Source organism: Uloborus diversus, chromosome 3, assembly GCF_026930045.1.
Source record: "Uloborus diversus isolate 005 chromosome 3, Udiv.v.3.1, whole genome shotgun sequence".
Classification (NCBI taxonomy): Eukaryota; Metazoa; Arthropoda; class Arachnida; order Araneae; family Uloboridae; genus Uloborus; species Uloborus diversus.
The window spans coordinates 158,120,789-158,134,383 of NC_072733.1; the positions used below are offsets into that span (position 1 = coordinate 158,120,789).

Here is a 13,595-nt window from a genome sequence, read left to right on the forward strand (position 1 = left end):
TAATGTAATAAGAAAAGGAATTTTAAAATACACGTGGAATAAATATGAAAAACCTGAGAAAAGAAAAAAAGAAAACAAATAAAAATTTTAAGACCGACTAAGAATACGAAGAAAGTGCCTGAATTTGAGAAACTTTAAATGTTTGCATATTCATTACCAGAGCATTAGAATTCCCAATTTATGCTATCTTAAGTGTCGCCAACCAAAATTAAAGATCAATTTTCTTTCAACAGAAAGAAACCCAAGATTAAAAACTGGTGAACAATATTAATTTTTACAATTGGCTTTCACTTAAATCAATGGATTGATATTTTCGAGTGAGCGTAACAAGAAGACGAACTTACAAGTCCTTATATTATGAAAACAAAAGATAAGAAAGTTAGAAAATACTGATCAACACATAATTTTTCAAGTCAAAGAAACATAATCACATAAGAAATTAAAACGACCGAGTTTTTCAAAAGCGAATGCAATCGGATTTTGAAATGCACAAAAAATCGGGATCAAGTCAAAAAAATCGTAAAAACAAGCTCTAAATGCAGATGCTTGATGGTAATTTCCAAAAACTGCCAAATATACCAAAGAACTGCAACATTTAATGCAAAATTGAACTTTTGGCGCAAGTTTGTCCAATTTTGGCACAGAAAAGTCCATTTGGAGGTCTTTTGGAGCAGTTTATCTCAGGATTGGCGATTGGCGCAGTTTGGTGCAGCATTCACATCCCTGTAAATACATCTTACTTTATTTGTTGTTCTGTCAGTACTAGATGCTCGTTACCTAGGTATTTAAATAGGACTCGACCGATGCATCGGTCGCGAAACGGATAAAGATGAAGCCAACATTGTTGAGGTGAAAATTCCGACAAGTTTCAAGGACGCTATAGAATACGAAAATGCTCAAGATTGGATCGAATCCATGAACGAGTTAAATATAATGAAAGAAAGAAAAGTTTTTGAGTTAGTTGAGAGACCGCCGAACAAAACTGTACTAGGAAATAAATGGGTGTACAGCATTAAAAAGGATGTAAATAATTAAATTTCAAGATTCAAATCTAGGTTGGTAATTTTAGGTTGTCAACAAAGGAAAGAAGATTTTGACACTATTTTTTGCCCAGTAGTCAATTTTTCAATTATTAGACTATTTTTTTGTAATTTGGTTTGTTTTTACAGTTGGAAAAATAAGACATCAAAAACATCATGTAGACATCAAAAACGCTTATTTATATGCCGAATTAAAAGAAATTATTTACATACACCAACCCGTAGGTTTTTGTAAAGATAAAAGTAAAGTTTGTCTACTGAAAAAGTCAATCTACGGATCACATCAAAGCGGAAAAAACTGGTATATAGAAATCGAGAAAGCACTAAAAAATATTAATTTCATTATAGTAGAATGGTGTAATTGCCTTTTTTAAAGGACGAAATACCATTCTATTACTCTATATAGATGATATCGTAATATTCGGAAAAGAAAATCAGTATATAGATGAGATTATAAAAAGTTCGAAAAATTTTCGATCTGAAAGTCGTCGGAGAAACGAGAAAATTGTTAGGGATCGAATTTAGTCAAGATCATAAAAATTTGTATTTGCATCAACAAAGTTACATAGAAGAAATTTGTGAAAAATTTAAAGAATATAAAATCCCGATAACTTCTTTACCCATAGTAAAAGGAACTGTTATTTCAAAATTAGATTGCCCAATTTCGAAATGTAAAATGGAAGAAATGGAAAGAATTCTCCATCCAAGTTTGCTCGGGAGTTTAGCATTTTTAGCAAACCGCACTCGCCCCAACATAACCTACGCGGTAAATATTTTATCGCAAGTGCAGGAAAATCCCGGAATTAAACACTGGGAAATACTTTACTCAAGCTTCTGGGTTACGTTAGGTCTACCAAAGAATATAAGCTTAACTTGTCCAAGTGCGAAAAATCGAGATGAAAAGTTTTCCAGATGCTGACTACGCTGCAAGTAGGGATGACAGAGTTTCATTGGGAGGAATGATAAATTTTATCGACGAAATTCCTATTGTGTGGAAAACAACAAAGCGAAAATGTGTGAGTCTGTCCTCGATGGAATCCGAATATATCGCACTAGCTGACGCGGGGAAAGAGTCTGTGTGGCTGAAAAATGTACTAGCAGATGAAAATTTGAACTTCAATCTTGGAGATTGTACTTTATTTTGCGACAACAAATCGGCAATTGATTTCACGAAATCAAGTGCAAAAACTGCGCGAACGAAACATATAGACGCTAGGTACCACTTCATTTGCAATTTAGTAAATGATGAAATTTTCAATTTGAAATTTGTTTCTGGGAAAGAAAATGTTGCAGATTTGTTTACGAAGCCACCTACTAGATTGGAGTTAAAGAAATTTTGTGATAAAGTGTTTGTTTGAATGTGTTTTCTCTTGGAAAGAATGACTTTTCTGGACTTTAAGTTTTGACCAGCGAGATGCTGTGTGATTTCGAGTCGCATGCACTGACTTTGAACTTTTTGACTTTATTTCAAAGTGAACTTTTTGAACTTTAGTTATGCTAAACTTTTTGCTTATTAGATTTTCTTCAAATTTCAATTTTTTGATTTAGAACTTGTGATATTTATGTATTGTGTTTTTGAAATGTTAGTTACATTTGCAATAGATGTTGTGAAAGTGATAGTATGTTTGAAGAGTGATTTGCACGGGAAGGGGGCCGATGTTGGCTATTGAAAGAAAAGTTATGATTCCCATGCAAATTCGTTCTTGCACATCGGCTGGGTGCGGGCTGACGCGATTGAGGTCATCGCCAATCGGCACGTGCCGAGTCGATGTGCATTGAAAAGGATTGAGGTGGTGTTTGGAATGAGTGTGGATGACTATCAGATTGATAGATGTGATCGTTTTTGTTTTTAGGGGATTCTGTTTTTATTTTATTATCCTGCAAATAGTTATGATTGTTTGAGTGTTCAAATAAAGGACGAGCTTTTTTTAATTAGATTTTTCTTTCAAAACAACTGTTACATGGGTTTAGAACGTTGGGAAAGTTCAGGAAAGGAATTATTTTTCCAACAATATGTGACGCTGGGACGTCAGGGTTGTTCAGAGAGCGTAGCACGGAAGTGCCGCTGGGCTGATAAAAGAGGAATCGTTGCATAGCGTCCGTGTGACGCAGGGTGTGAACGGGCTATTGGTTTCTAAAGTTTTTTTTTTTCAGGTCTGTGTAATGGAATCATGAGTCATGACCAATTTTGTGTGAAAGGGGAGCTCTTTTACATGGAAGCAATACTAGAACAGCATTCCAGCACCAAATTACACGTTATTTTTTCAGCTAAAACCTTGTTATTGCAACAATTGGATGCACTTCTAATGTCACTTCCTTTTTCAAAGTACTGAATTAGTGGCAAATAATCTTAATTGGTCCTGGATTTCCCGACAGTATTTAATTGTCCAACTCTGGTTACCATGACAACTTTGGCAGTTCAAATATTTTTTTGGGCAATGTTTTTTGGAAGTTGAAGACTATTTTAGGCTATCTTGAGTGACGGGGAGGGGGAGGCTTCTGATATTCTCCTGCGTAAATGTTTTGGAATTGTAGTTTTTAAAATGCCATTTTAGTATACTTTTGTCGTAATTTAGGAAACAGAGAGGAGTTTCCAGGGTGTGTTGCATAATTAAAAAAAAAAAAAAAAGGAGTTTGGACTGTCTCTGGTAAAAAACTCTTCCTGTAAAAAAATCGTAAACTGATGTCTTAAAAACGCAAATTAAAACCATCTTTAGCATACTTAGAGCAAGGGGTTTGGGGTTCTCTCCCAGAAATTTTGCTAAGTTTAAAACATTTTTTAAACGTCTTTTAAAAGGTTATTTCAGGCATCTCTTTTATTGACATAAGGAGGAATGAAAGAGTTTGGAGACTCTTCCAGAATTTTTTTTTCTTTTGCAGGCTCAGCACAGTTTTTGAAAAAAAAAAAAAATAGGAAAATTAGGAGCAAAAATTTCAAAAATAGGAAAATTATGCTTTAAAAAATAGGAAAAAAAAGGAAAATAATGTTCTAAAAAAGGAAGAAAAATGCAACTAAAGTATCTTGATTACAAATGTAACTATGAAAAAAGAGCTACAAAGCTGTTCCACGTTTATGAAACATTTTTTTCAATTAATGTTAAGAATTAGAAATTTTATTCAAGACAAACATAATGGGAAATTGTTTTGCTTAAGAAAATGCTTTATTTATATATTTCAACTAGCTATTAGCAGAAAGCTTGGCTGTTGAAATAGGACGCAGATGATATTTCTTTGGTGCGTTCTCCCAACCTCTTCTCATACCCATCAAAAATGACAATAGCTTACCCATATTTGAATAAATTATTTCAGAAAGGGCATAAGGCACATTTTTTTCAAAATTAAGTTAGCTGTGGTTTTACGATATTTGTATGTAGAGAAATCGATTTGTGTAGCACGGAAGTCAATCCTTGTACAAAAAAGTAATCTACTCAGGGGTGACATTTTTCGTTTAGTTCAAAAAGGGCACAAGTCCCAGACTTTGCACTAAATGCGAATGAAGGAATTGTAATATGCAATGTGAAAAAAAATATATGGCAAGATCATAGAAGAATTAAAATTTTTTAGCGTAATGAAATAAAAACAAATAATTCCTTTGATCTAGCATTATTACGGTAATGGTAGGTTTGTCAGTCAGGAGGGTTGTAGGGGAGGATTCGAAATCACGACCTGGGTAGAGACAAGGCAGAAAAGTATCGGAATGAAATTCGCTAATTTCTCAGGGATTTTATTAACATCACTCTAGGAACTGTGAAAAAAAACTGTATGCTTTCAGTGAGATATACGCTGGTCAAAATAAGACTGCAGGAGACTTTCTAGAAATAACACACTGAAGAAATTTAACAAGATTGATGATGACTTTCCTCTGAGAGGACATTTGTTTGTTCTTTGCGACCAGGATTTTGGGACAGTAAAACAAATGTTAAACAGATCTGACAGATTATTAATTACCATATGAAATATAATCTCTTATAAGTGAAATTCTGTTTTTTTGTTCATTGCTCTCATCAAAACTTGTTCTATTGTTGGGTCACTTCAGGTTCTGAACCACCAAAATTTGTCACTGATTTTTTTATTGCAAAATGTACTCAAAAGTTTTGCAAGTATATGTGCGCATATTTCGCATAATTCACATAACCATCTGCGTAAGAGAGGCAGCTTGGTGTTAGCAAACAACAACCCCCACCGAGATAGAGGGGGAAGAACTGCAGCATTTCTTGTCTCACTAGTGGTGATTTTGGTTTATCCCCCCTTAAGGTGATGACAAAAGGTTGGAAAAATTGGAGTAAATTAATTTAGAAGGACAAAGGAAATTTCAGTGAATTAGGACCTTTATGGGGGCTTCCCAGGGATTTAGTTTTTGATATCATTCCAGCACTCTAAACCTACTACAATAATTAGCTCCTTACGGAATGAATTTCTCGGAAAAAAGGTAAATAGTTGGCAGAAACAGGGTAAAACGATAAAAACATACCCATTTAAAATTGCTTGCAGCAGAGAGAGAATATAAGCTTATAAAACAAGCCCTCTTACGGAAAAACAATAGTTCACCTGGAGTTACCCAATTCTAACTTGTAAACTTCAGTTAATACAGAGAACATACAAAAAAAAAAAAAAAAAAAAAAAATTGGGGCATTTTCTCAAGATTTTTTTTTTTTTTTTTTTTTGAACACCAAGTTCCCATGTTTTGTGGAATTGCCCATATATGTATGTACCACATTGATAAGGCTTATAAACATCTGGCGAATGGCAATGCAACTTCATATGCGTCTTCATGTTAAATTTATGGTTGAAACATTTACAACATATTTTTCAGCAATCGTGTTTTTCTCCACTGTGAGATCACAAATAAGAATTTTCATGTTTTCCTTTCTCATTAAAACATTTCCCACGTGTAGCATATTTAAACGGCTTGTTTCAGACTTCCCCCTCTCTCACTCTAATTTTCAAGTCCTTTTTACAGAAATCTTATTCTCACATAACCATCAGAACATATGTAATTTTTTCTTTAACTTTTTAATTTTAAACACTTTTGTAAAACATTATTTACAAATCTGAAGCAGAGTGATTTATATTAATTTTTAATAAATTTCTTTGTAGTATCCTAAATGTACCTGAATTTATATTAGATAACAATTGAAATTGAAAGGAAAAAAATACCTTCTTTACTTAAGATGCTCTCAGCATCGTCAAACTCATCCGTAATTTCATGTATTGGCCTCTCATAAATTTCTTCGGGAACCTCTTCATCCATAGGTACTTCTCCCAGAATAAACAAAGTTCCATCGCTAAAAAAGACACATCACAAAAAAATGATAAAAATGAATTTAACTTACATATTAAAGTGCAATGCTTTCTTGTGAATTTTTGTAATTCAAAAAACACTAAAAATGAAAATTTTATTCAAAAATATAGCACCTAAAACGCTAAAACATATTGTCTAAAACATGAACAAAATAAGAAAACTAGATAACTTGGCCTGAATTTTATCCCTATGGCAATAATTTAATGTAATGAATGTATGAAAAAGAAGACTGCAAAAAAAAAAAGTATCTAAATTAACCACATCATTATTCAATCTCACCATTATTATTCAAAATTAACACCTATATTTGCCATACTTATTGTATATAGGTGCCTTTTTTTAGAAATTTACTAGTATATTTAGTACTTAATGGGCCTAGTTTAGTAGCAATATATATTCTTCACGAACTTGGGGGTTTGCACACCAAAGAAGGTTAGGAACTGCTGCTCTAGATTCTCTCCAGTTGTTTTTAAGTTCTAGGAGGTAGAACAAAATCAGAGCTGTATACAAGGGGGGGGGGTCTTAGGGTTCAGCTCCATCCTCCCGAGAAGTTCAGTTTGATATTTAAATGTTCGTTTAGATTTTAAAATTTCCAAAAAGTATTGTTCCAAAACTCAAATATCTTTCATATCTATATTAATTGCATAAAACGCTTTCATAATACGAGGCTTGTTTTTAAAGAAAGGTCCGTTTAGAAATAAAAAAGAACGAGTATAGATAGAGCAAAGACATTTATTGCACAAAAATCTACCACCCTTACGCTATATTTTGACATTGCTCCAGTGATTTTCCAAGCATTTGTCATAGCGTGGTACAGGTTTTTGTATACCTATTCGTACAAATTTTCCGCCTGTGTAGACGACCATGAGAACGAACCATGGACGTTTTTGAACATCCTCTGGTCTGCCCCCACCTCGCTTTTTAAAGTAAGTATCGTTTTGAAATTTAAAAAAAGAACAAGTACAGATAGAGCAAAGAAATTTATTGGACAAAAATCTACCACACTTATGCTATTTTTCGACATTGCTCTTGGATTTTCCAAGCCTTTGTCAAAGCGTGGTACAGGTTTTTGCATACCCTATTCGTAGAAAATTGCTGCCTGTGAAGACAACCAAGTTTTTGAACATCCTCCGGAACTGCCCGACCTCGCTCGCAGCAACTTTCATTTGTTTTGGCATGTAAAGTCTTTCCTAGGTGAGCTGTGGCACTACAGCAATAATGAGCTCAGAGAACGTGTTACCCCATGGTTGACTACACAGGCGGCAATTTTCTACGAATAGGTATACAAAAACCTGTACCATGCTATGACAAATGCTCTGAAAACCACGGGAGCAGTCTCGAAATGTAGCTTAAGGGTGGTAGATTTTTTTTGCAATAAATGTCTTTGCTTTATCTGTTCTCGTTCTTTTTTTATTTCAAAACGGACCTTACTTTAAAAACGTCCCTCGTAGATAATCCAATGTCTTGAACATTAGCTATTTTCTGGTTACGGCCCTGAACAAAATGTGGGTTAATATTTAACTAACCTCTCTTCATCGTTTTTTTGTGTTGAAAAACAGAGGCAAAAGTTTTGGAATCAATATACTGGTGAAATATATGAAGTTGCTGTAAGAACACAAAACTGAATATGCTATAAAATCAATTTTATAAAAAGATTTGAATTTTATTTTGCACAAAGGTACCAATATTAAAAACATAAACATAATAAACACTGGCTTTTTTTCTGAAACAAGCAGGTCTTTCCTGATAAAAGGGTCTCATTTTTTACTTTTCCAGTACCAGCTTTTTTGCAGCTTTGCTAACTCAAGTGGATGCAAAATTCAAGTTCACAGCAGCAACTTTAAAAAATTTGAATTAAGTTGTTGATGGCAAGCCTTGTCTATATTAGAATTCTGTATTGAAAGAAGTTGCTCATAGGAGAGCAAGCCTTCAACAGAATGAAAGCAAAATAAGTATCATTCATTTCATTAAAACAGAAGCAAAAGTACCCCTGACTTGACAAAACATTTAAAAGAATTCGCTGACAGAGACCTTCTAGGGGAATATCTAAAAGGAGCTAAAAAATCACCTAAACAGATCAAAATAAAAACTAACATATAGTTCAACATCAATCTTATTTTCTATATAATCCAATAACTCATACTAGTTACTAAAATGTGCTAAGTTTTTGACTAAGAAATAGTTCATCTTCATTGACTTGGCAGTCCACAGCCTAGGCCTTCTTTCCTTCTATTTAACTCGCCTTTAACCCTTAAAACTCCCATTAATCTGGGTCCACCTCTAATATGGATGCCAATTGGCTTGAAATAAACAACTTTGGTTGTTAGGAAGAAGGAATCCAATCCATATGGGTCATTCTTAAAAAAGTGTAACTATTTTATACATGCCTTTTACAGTAAAAACTTTAAGGAACAATTAAGTTAACAATGTTTTTTTTTTAATTTCATCAAAAATATATCTAGTGAAACCTGTGTATAACGATACTGTCTATAACAATTGGAGATGTAAAATTTCCGGAAATTTTGAAGTGGTGGGAAAAAACCCGTTTTGTACCGGGTTTTTTCCGGAAAAATTGGAAAAAATGGAAAAATTGATTTTTTATGAATGAAAATAGGATTTAATAGCTCTGTGTTCCTTGAAACATATAAAAGGTTAAGCATTAAAAACTATATGCAATCTACACATCTTTTTCTGCTTGCAGAAATACACATAAAGGTAAGTTTAATTAGAAAAAAAAAAAACTTTTTGTTTTATAACTGACAGCTTTCTTGGTCAGAAACCGAAAATAAGTCAAGTCGTCGTTCAACCAATAATATTGGAACTAACTTTAACTTGAAATAATAATGGTTGTAATTTTTGACTTTCAAACATAATTGATATTGTTTGAAAGAAAAATAAGTATAATTTCCCTTCTTTCTAATGTGACATCTCTGCAATATCTCTGCTTAAGCTCAACTGCATATCCCACTTTTGTGCTTTGCATGGCAGTATACAAGGCACAGCAAAAAAAAAAAAAAAACGCGGACAAAGATTGCATCATTGAATGGAAGTAAAGTAATTTCATTTTAATGAATGTCTTATTTATTTTTGTTTCTCACTTTATTAGAAAATAATTTACAATATAGCTTCTAGTTTGTGTATTGTTTTTCGGTTTTCTTACAATTTTAAGCAAAAGACCTGCTATTTTAAAACTGTTTAACCAAGTAGAACAACAGTTCAATTGCTTGTTGTGCCTCGGCAAACAGTATTTGATGCGGTATGCAGCTTTAAGTGGCTTGGAAATGATATTTAATGTCCAGAAAGTGTACAAAATTTAACAGTGAACATTTCAGTTAATCCTCAGGTCCTCCAAAAGTGAGTTCTATGAAATCCTTGGGTTTCTACGAGCAGGGTTCATTCTTAATTTGGAAAAAAAATGCCATGACTTTTCCAAGACTTTTTCATGATTTCATAAAAATTTTCATGACCTTGTTATACGAAGACAATAGTACTATTTAATGTCAAACTTGCCAATTTTTTCGGAAATAGGCATTAGAAAAACTTTTACATGAGTGCCGTTACCTCATTGGAGCACTTACTTGTGACTAAAAAAAATATCAGTGCATACTGCTGAAAGTAATATTGTCTTCATCACATAAATTCAAGTAAAATAAAAATATAATAAATGCAATACACTGATGTTTAAATGTCTAATAAATATTTGATAAATAGGACAGAATAGTAATGAATGGGATAAAAATTGAACAAGTTTAAAATAATAAATTTACTTCATAAAATCATTGCCCTTTGATGTCAATAGTTCATCTAATCACTCATGTAACTGGATAGCATATTCGTTCATTAAAGTAAAGCCACTTTTTACAGTAAAATCATTTTTCAAAACCTAAAAGGATCAGTTTTGTGAGCTATATGTTGGGCACTACTGTTTTAGAGTATTAATTTTCCCTATTTCTATGTCTAAATGGAGATATGCCCGACTAAAATCTTCATTTTAAAACCTTCATCATATTTAAGATTAACTCTGAAAAATTTAATAATGAACTTTTTACAAGTAGTTGAAACAAACTCGGATGCAATTGAATTACACTTTTTGAGGGGGCGTGGCAAAATCAAGAAAGTGCGAGTCCACTACTACTGAATATAAAATATAAGAAGTACTGAAAATAATGGTGGGATCAAAATTAGTAATGCCCCAGTAGTAAAATCACATCACAAAAAAAGTTGAGCGGTTGTTACAGAAGCGGATGAAATTGGATTCCAAAACTCGAATTTGTTTTTGAGATCATTCAATTTATATGCAATATTACTAAATCACTCAATATTTCTAGCGCTCTTTTAGCAATTGTTGCTTTCTTACTGCCCAAGACATTTTTCCATGACTTGGAATAAATTTCCATGACTTTTATGAAAATATTAATTTTCCATGAATTTTCCAGATCTGAAATTTGTTTATTTTTTTCCATGACTTTCCAGGATTTCCATGACCCGTACGAACCCTGTACGAGAGAAGTCGTTCGTAAGAGAGGGGGGGGGGATTAGTGACCGATAAACGCGACTAACGGCAAAAACAGATCAAACAGAAATATTTCGAGTTCCAAAAAGTTCAGGCATTCGCATGACTCCAAAGATGCCAAAAACATTTGAGACGGGCCACAAGTCCACACTGGAAGAGATACTTTTCACTGATTTAACCATTCAACCAGCTCATAACCCCCAGAACAATAGGATTCGGTCTGCAGACACTCCAAGCACCTTAGAAAATGTAAAATCTCGCTAAATCATTACCAAAATCCAAACTCAGACTTTGTCTGTGATGGAATTAGCACAAGTGACAAAAAATCTCTGGTTTTTTGTGGATGAGGGCCATGAAATGAATCAAAAAGTGTACCAGAAGGACATTTTAGAAGCTGATGTACTTCTGTGGACCTAATAGCACTTCAGCATAGCAATGCAGACTGGAAATTTAAATTTGACTCCACACCAATTCATACGACCAAAAAGACAAGAGTGGTGTAAAGGCGCATTGTTTTTGACATGATATCATCAGTGCAATGGACGTTCTACTTGCTAGACCTCAATCCCATTTATTACACCATATGACCTACTTTAGTGTCAAAGGTCAACCCTAAACTACACATAAGTTTGGACTCTCTGAAACAATTGCTTTATAGGGAATAGGATTGATTAAAGAACTTGTGGCCCTTGAATGAAAATTTCATTATTTACCTCTGTATTACTTCAAAAGGCGGCCAGTTTGAAACCAATTAATTTATTGGTTACTAAAAGTATTCTCATGATATTGTTTTTGTGTTTTGTTAATTTATTTATTTTTAATGAAGTTCCATGGAAAATTGCTTGCCCCCCCCCCCTTTTTTTTTTCTTTTTATTGCCGCTCCCTGCACATTTGAATCGCACAGTCAGCAGAAACATATTTATGTGATTAAATTTATGCTTGTTTGTTTTATGAAGAAGGAAAATAAATTCTTCTTTAAGTATATTGGTTTAATTTTTTTTTTTGCAGAAAGTATTAAATTTTTTTTTATCTATGTGCAAATTATATTACCATATGACAACTTGCATTATCAAAGTTAGACAGTATTTTAACATACAAGGGGGGGTGGGGGGAGGAAACTGCATCAGAATTTAAGTATGAGAAATTTCTAATCACTTTTTGCTGAAAATTTCAATTAAAACTTGATGAAAAGTTGAAAAAATTCATTTTTCAATTTTTCCGGAGTGGAAATTTACCCCTTCGGAAAAAAAACCGGGTTTTTTCCGTTTTTTTTTCCGAATTTTTCCGGTTTTTTGTCGACTGTTTTCATCTCTAATAATAATAAACCTGTCTATAACGATATTTTCCTTGGTCCCAGCAAAATGTCAGCATGAATAATCACACTGTTTATAACGATAACCTGTCTATAACAATATTTATGTTTAGGCCCCAACAGTATCATTGTAGACAGGTTTTACTATATCTAAATCTGCCAACATTTTTTTAATAATCATTTTTATTTCAATATCTCTTTATTTCACAGCATGGGAATTCTCACCTCCGTGGCATGTCACATACCTAATGTGAATGTTAATGTTGCTTAATAGCTAGTTTAATAATATATATTGATTCATTTATTATTTCTTTTACAAGTGTCCAAAATAATAATTGTTTAAGTACATTAAATTTTTTAATATGGTGTTTTAGTTTGTTTGAGTAAGATAATTGATTACGTACACAATAAATTTTCACCACCATTACCCAAACACAAAATGCCATTTCTCATTAACAGATGGCAGTAATGGCGTTTTATTTTATTTACCATGATACAAGTGAGCCCTTTTGTATATTTTCAGCCATAAAGATGTTGTGAGATTTTCGTTGAAAGATAAGAAGATAGATTTTGTTTTAAAAACCAAGAGTGGTTATTGGGATTTATCATCTCCAAGAACTGGAACTTTAGGTACCTAAATTTATATAAAAAAAGAAGTGTACATTTTTTTCATTTGTTAAACATGTGCAGACAGTAGAAACAAAGAAAAGTTCCTTTTCCTGAAAAATGTATCCATTAGGTCTATATTAACGGAAAATTCCTCACCTCCATGATAAAACTTATCAGTGTCATAATTTCTGAGTTGACTTTAAATAATAGAGGCGAAACTTTTAGACAGCTTACCAAAAATATTAAAATACCAGTATCTTCTCAAATTGAATAATTTGGAAATATATTAATACTAGACAATTTTTTAAGACAAATTTGAACTAGTTTTAATTACGAAAGCTCAATATTAGATTCACACTGATTATAAAAATAGCTTATTGTTTGCACAATTAACAAAATTACTTTGATATAAGGCAATATCAATTAGCCTCTTGTTTTCAAACACTAAAAGTGTTTTCTTTTTTTTTCGTGAACAGGGTATTTTTTAATATTTTTTTTATTTTGTGTAAAATAATTGGAATTTAGCTGTGCCATTGTTTATAATTGCTTCCAGTTGGTAACACTTTCATATAAGAGTAGGAAAAAAAAAGAAAAAAGAAGGCTTTGATTTTGAAAAATATTTTCATTCAAAAGTTACACGTTCTGGAGAATGACCCATATGTGTATTGGCAAATTTGATGCTTAATACAGTTGATTATATCTGACTTACTATATTACTTGTACAGTGCATAATTGAATAACTTCATCATTAAGGTTAATGCATATTATATAAAATAAATAAATATAAGTTTGAGAAAAGAAACTAGGTGCAACAATATT

The 13,595-nt window shown here is 32.6% G+C and overlaps 1 protein-coding gene across 1 annotated transcript in view; it reads right to left on the bottom strand.

Moving 5' to 3' along the window:
• The window catches only part of LOC129218377 (phospholipase A-2-activating protein-like), a 62,868-nt gene that overhangs the window by 17,634 nt on the left and 31,639 nt on the right, over positions 1 to 13,595 (bottom strand). Inside the window, exon 5 of the mRNA XM_054852618.1 lies at positions 6,198 to 6,325. Within this exon, the coding sequence (XP_054708593.1) occupies positions 6,198 to 6,325 (128 nt within the window). The remainder of the gene's footprint in view (positions 1 to 6,197; positions 6,326 to 13,595) is intronic.